The sequence below is a fragment of the Zophobas morio genome, unplaced genomic scaffold (assembly GCF_036711695.1).
Source record: "Zophobas morio isolate AGI-343-1 ecotype UQ-CSIRO unplaced genomic scaffold, CSIRO_AGI_Zmor_V1 ptg000006l, whole genome shotgun sequence".
In the NCBI taxonomy this organism is placed as follows: domain Eukaryota; kingdom Metazoa; phylum Arthropoda; class Insecta; order Coleoptera; family Tenebrionidae; genus Zophobas; species Zophobas morio.
In genome coordinates, this window is record NW_026972111.1 from 9,323,500 (window position 1) to 9,329,349 (window position 5,850).

Here is a 5,850-nt window from a genome sequence, read left to right on the forward strand (position 1 = left end):
AAGGCAACAGAACAACCAGATTAAAAAGAGGCGACAAAAAACCGATAAACAGTGTACAAAATTCAATAAAAAGTCACAAAAAGCGACTACAAAAAAATCTAGAAAACACGCTGTAAAAAACGCGACAAAAAAGTGCAAAAAGAGCAGGCTCCAATAAAAAAACGATGAAAAAAGTATTAAAAAAACTACAACAAAAAAATGCATTAAAAAAGGCTCAAAAAACCCGCAACGATATAAGCAACAAAAAAGACGAAAAAAAGCGACAGACAAAGGCGGAAAAAGTGGATAAAAAAAGTGACAAAAAAGAGGCGAAAAAAATCAACAACAAAAAAAAGCGACAAGAAAGTGTGACAAAAATAGACGACACAAAAAGACGACAAGAAGGTGACAAAAAAAGACATGAAAAAAGTGGCCAAGAAAAAACAAACTTAGAAGTAAAACAGTAACAAAAAAGAAGTTAAAAAAAAGAGATAAAAAACCAAACGAGACAAAAAACGGAAAAGGGCGATAAAAAGCGACAAAAGAAGAGGCGATAAAAAACGACAAAAAAAGAGACGAAACAAAATTGACGAAGAAAGGAAAGGACAAATGCGAAAAAATGAGAGAAAAATGCCCAAAAACAGAAGGGGGTTCCTAAAAAAACGAAAAAAGGGGCCACAAAAAAAAAGGGAACAAAAAACCACTATAAGTGACGCTTAAAAATATTAATGCACTTCTAAACTAGAAGTATAGATTATAGATTCATAATATTTTATATATAGTTTAGATAGGTTCTTCGGCAAAATTTTGAGATGAAGGGATAAACGGATAAATTTTGAGTAACGATTTACAATGTTTACAATTTTTTTAAATCTGTTGAGCAACAAGAATTTACATGAAGTGAAATTAGATAATAAAATTAAAGTCAATGATTAAATCAAAATGATATCATCAAATCAACAAATCCACAAAATCAAAGCAATAATTCGAGAATAAATGTTCAAATTCAAGTTGTAAGGAAATAACACATTAATATCGTACAAAATAAGCAGAATACCTACATCTCCCATTTCTAGTTCACCATGATATTAATTTAACTGATGATAATTTTCAAGGTCCTTTCTCCCAAAATGAAAGTTTTAGTTTAAATACCATAAACAAATATTTTTATTTTCAATCTTAAGTGAAAAGTTATGAAGTGTGCAGAATGTATTAATAATAATAACTTAGGTAAAAACATCAGAATTCCAGAATATTTATATACATCAACAATAGTGATTACATCTAGTGAACAAATTCCGCTGACAACATAAATGACCTTGTATAGTTTTTTTTTGCGTGTTGCTTTTTTCTGTACTACACAATATACGGTCTGCATTTTCTTTTTTTCGCTTAATTTCCTTTCGTCACAAATGACATTCGCCTTTTATGAACATAAATTCTTGTAAATAAACCCGTCTCTCTCAGTATGGCCTATAATACATGACGTTTTTTGTCACTAAATGATTTCTGTGCCTTTATCAACTGATATTTAATTTTTCGGAAAATTAATTTTCTGATGAAAATTCAATTAACAGTAGTTCTGCAGTCCATGTCGCATGTCCTACAATTTTGACAAGAAACTGACAAGTGACAACTGTCAAACCATTGTAATGTTATTATTATCGAAATAGAAATAAATGAAGGAAATCAGCGAGATTTATTAATCAGCATTAGTCGGAATAAGTAGATTTTGTATCGTCAGTAAGTCATTATCGCTTTTTTTTCATATGAATATAACCTCAATTTTAGGTATTTGCATAACAATTTTATTAATACAACATTATTGCCTCAACCATGACAGTAAGTAAGAGTTTTCGTTTATATTTACCGAATTTCCCATCAAATTTTCACTACATGTGAGGAGTCACTATTAAACATGAAGAAAGTGGACCATTTTTATTGTGTTACATCAAAGCTACGAAAACTAAAATGTAAAAGTTGCAATTTTAACACACAACTCCTCACTCATCTTCGGAATCATTCTCATAAACCGAATGTACAAACCAAACCCGTTATTGTCTGTAAATGTAAGAAATGTCACTTTTCAACATACTCGAAACTTTTGTGTCTGAAACATATACTCCGCTGTAAATGTAAAAGAAAATTTCCTAGACCTGAAATAAAACATGAACTGATAATCAAAGCACACCACGAGGAAACTGAAAGCGAAATAGATCCGTTAGTTGACTACAATCAGTTACTTTGTGAACCAGAGCACAACGACCCAATCGAACAAAGTAACGTAAACTTCAATTTAATGCACCAAAGAAACACTCCCTTTGACCTGTTGAATTCCGGTCTCCCGCTACAAAAAGAGCGCTTCCACTGCGACCACTGTCCCTACAAAACGTCGCGTTTGTACAACTTCAAACGTCACGTGATCACCAACCACTCCCTAAGAACCTTCGAGTGTGAAGTGTGCAATATGAAATTCGAGAACAAAAGACTTCAAACCCAGCACATATTCCTCGAACACGCCACCACCTCAGAAAAGGTCCCGTGGCTCCAGTGTGAATATTGTTCTTTCAAAACCGTGTACAAGACTTCGCTCAAACATCACCACCTCAGAAAGCATACTCATTCAGAAGACATTACTTGGTATCAATGCGAAGATTGCTCCTATCGCGCGAAACGCGACTCGGATTTGAAGGAACACCACCTGAGGATACATGCGGATCCGGCGAATGTCGAATGGTTTCAGTGCGAATTGTGCCCATATAAAGCGAAAAAGAGGTGGCGATTGCAGGGACATGAAAGGCGAAGACACTCGAAAAAGGAGAAAACTAAATATTCGTTGGACATTGGTTCGTGGTTGCGTTGTGGTCAGTGTGAGTTTCAAACTACTCATAAGAATAGCATGAATAGGCACAAACGCGTTCACGCAGGTACCGATTTCGTGAATTGGTATTGTTGTCAGCAGTGCTCGTACCGGACTAAGTGGAAGACCAACTTGAAGACGCATGTGGAGAGAATGCACCAGGAGCAGAGTAACGAATCTTGCGTTCTTGATGTTCGTATAAAAGAGGATAATGTTATTATGTAGAGATATACAGATGCGGATTTTTTGCCCTCTTATTTATAACTATATAGTGTATAAATTACTTATGAGATGGATTAAATTATTTAAAACGTTTTTTAGGTCAGTTTTTCCTAATTGTACCTTTTACGTTGATAATTTTTATTTGTGACGCCGTGAATACTTGATTTGTGTGTTAGGAACTTTTTTAAAAAATTAATATCCCTCCCTACCTACCATCCCCATCACCTTGCTCATTGAGTTGGTTAAAATAAAATCTCAAACATCTAAATTCCTTCACATCCTCTATTTCTCTGTGTCCCCACTTCCAAACCCTTTGTTTTTATCTTCCACCTCTTCCGAAACACTAATTTCAAATCCCTTCTCATTTACCTTTCAAGATTTTTAATCATTTCTTCCGTCTTAGCTTTCACCACAATGTCAGCAGCATATGCAAAGACCCAAACCTTCTTTCTTCCTTCCAGCACTACCCGTCCTATCGCTAAACATTTCTTGAAGGTCTCCTATATAACAAGCGAATAGACTTGGGCTCAGCGGGCACCCCTGTTTTACCCCTTTCCCATTCATTCTTACATTGGTCGTTGTGTTTTTGTACAGTTTCTTAATTCTGTTTATTAGATGTTCACTTATCTTTTTCATTTTCAAATATTCCCACATCTTTTCTCTATCTAGTGCCAAATACGGTCTTTCAATCGACAAAATCAATAAACACGGTACCTCATTTCTTTCTTTCCCTATCCCATGGTGGAAAATATAGACATTATCCATTGTTCTATAGTTGTCTTGTCAGTCTTTTTTCTGTCTTGCTTCTAAACAAGGTAACAGAATGTATGGAAATCATTAAATATCTTGAGAACCAATTGTACAAATCACCTGAAATTAAAATAAGGTGGAGCACCGTTTTGTTGAAACCAAATAGTTTCTGTTGGTAACTCCGGATTTTGGTAACTGAGAAACAGTTGTCTAAGTCTAGGCATTATACGTTTCTGCAACAAAATCCTGTTGATAAAATTTCCATCTTGTTGTATTCTGTTTATAATAATTTCGGCAAATTCAACTCTACGACTAAAATCATCTTTGTTTAGCTCTTGTATCAAATGGATTTTGTATGAGTGAAACTTTTCCTTTTTCATTATTGTTTGAATTAATTTTCTACTAACATTGTGATTCAGCGCTATTTGTTGCACTGACGTGTTGGAATTTTCTGTTGCGTCTAAGAGGACATTAAAGGGCATTTTCATCATTTGTAGCAGTTTTTGGCATGCCAAGTTGTGGTGACCGAATTTGAATCAAATTTTCGCGCTGAAATTCATTAACAGCGGCGCGAAATCACATTTGAATAATTTGAATTTGAAAAAAAAAATCGTTAAACATAGGCAACTATGTGCACGTTAGAGCTTGGGGGTAGTTGGTAGTTCTGCTTGTTAGTTAGAGGTCGGTAGTGGTAGACAAGATCGCGGCATGGCGAAAAACGTATTGAAAGCGTTATTATTGTTTGGTTGGGTTGTGTCTGTGGGTGCATGGTAAAAGACGCTGTAAGTTAGCTAGGTTAAATTAGTAGGTTTGATAGTTAAGGGGGAACGCTAGACGAGAGACAAGTTTGAATTGGGCGCCATTTGTTGCCTTAAACGCAATCATCAATTCTTCTTTAAATCTACCTGACGCGCTGGGATATACGACTACCGGACGTAGGTCATAAAAGCGTCGTAAGCCGATAATGCAGAATAATCATTTCTCGTATTCTTTTGACATATTAATTTTAATATTCGAGATAATTATTATATTATTCAAACACAATTTAGACACTGTAGAACAAACAAGGATTATCAAGCCCGTCTATTAGTTTATTCGCCTAAATATATTATTAATACCGTTTTCAAATTACACCAAAATTGAAAAATTGAAAACTTAATAATTGAAAAATTGAAACATTTTAAATGAAAAAAATCGGTAAACCGAAAAATTGAAAAATCTATAAATCGAGAAATTGAACAATCTAAAAATTAAACAATTTAAAAATCGAAGAATTGGAAAACCAAAAAATCTAAACCGAGAACTTGAAAAATCGAATAATGGAGAAATCAAAACATCAAGGAAAACAATAAAATTAACGGAAAATCTAGAACTTAAAAATTGAAAAATTAAAATACCTATCGAAAAATTGAAAAACCGAGAAATCATCAAAAAATGGAAAAATTAAAGAACCGAAACATTGCAAAATCTCAGAACTGAAATACTGAAAAACTGAAAAATGGAAGGAAAATTGAAAAATCGAAAAAGTGAAAAAATTCAAAACTGAAACATTGAAAAATCCAGAAATCGAAAAATTGAAAAATCACAATTGAAGAAAGAATTGAAAAATCAAGAAATAGAGAAATGGGAAAATCAAAAAATCAGTTAATCGAAAAATTGAAAAATCGAAAAATTTAGAAACGTCAAAAATTGAAAACTGAAAAATAAAAAAATTTAAAAATCGTAAAACTGAAATATCGTAAAGTTAATAAATTGCAAAACTGAACATTTTTGAAAAAAAAAATCGTATCAAAAACTAAAAATTCAAAAAATCGAGAAATTGAGCAATCAAAAAATCAAAACATTGAAATCCCAGTAAGTTGATAAATAGGAAAATTTAAAAAACAAAAATTTTTAAAATCCAAGAATTGAACAACAAAAAAATCTAAGCCTGTTACTCAGAAAATTGAATAATCGAGAACAAAAAATCTAAAATTTAAAAATTCGACAAATTGAAAAATCATGGAACTGAAAAATCGAAAAGTCGAGATAGTGAGAAA

The 5,850-nt window shown here is 32.9% G+C and overlaps 1 protein-coding gene across 2 annotated transcripts; it reads left to right on the top strand.

Moving 5' to 3' along the window:
* The first annotated feature begins 1,608 nt into the window (after positions 1 to 1,608).
* On the top strand, positions 1,609 to 3,154 carry LOC135123067 (zinc finger protein 711-like). Of its 2 annotated transcripts, none has more exons than XM_064047572.1 (2): positions 1,609 to 1,722; positions 1,771 to 3,154. In XM_064047572.1, exon 2 carries the CDS (start codon positions 1,898 to 1,900, stop codon positions 3,062 to 3,064), a length of 1,167 nt encoding a protein of 388 aa, XP_063903642.1. In that variant the 5' UTR covers positions 1,609 to 1,722; positions 1,771 to 1,897; the 3' UTR covers positions 3,065 to 3,154. The 2 variants fall into 2 exon arrangements, with proteins under 2 accessions (XP_063903642.1, XP_063903643.1); XM_064047573.1 differs by having other exon boundaries at positions 1,609 to 1,718.
* The last annotated feature ends 2,696 nt before the right edge of the window (positions 3,155 to 5,850 follow it).

Bases quoted from the DNA above. Each gene is read 5' to 3' on its own strand.
- LOC135123067 (XM_064047572.1), top strand. From the start codon at position 1,898: ATGAAGAAAGTGGACCATTTTTATTGTGTTACATCAAAGCTACGAAAA.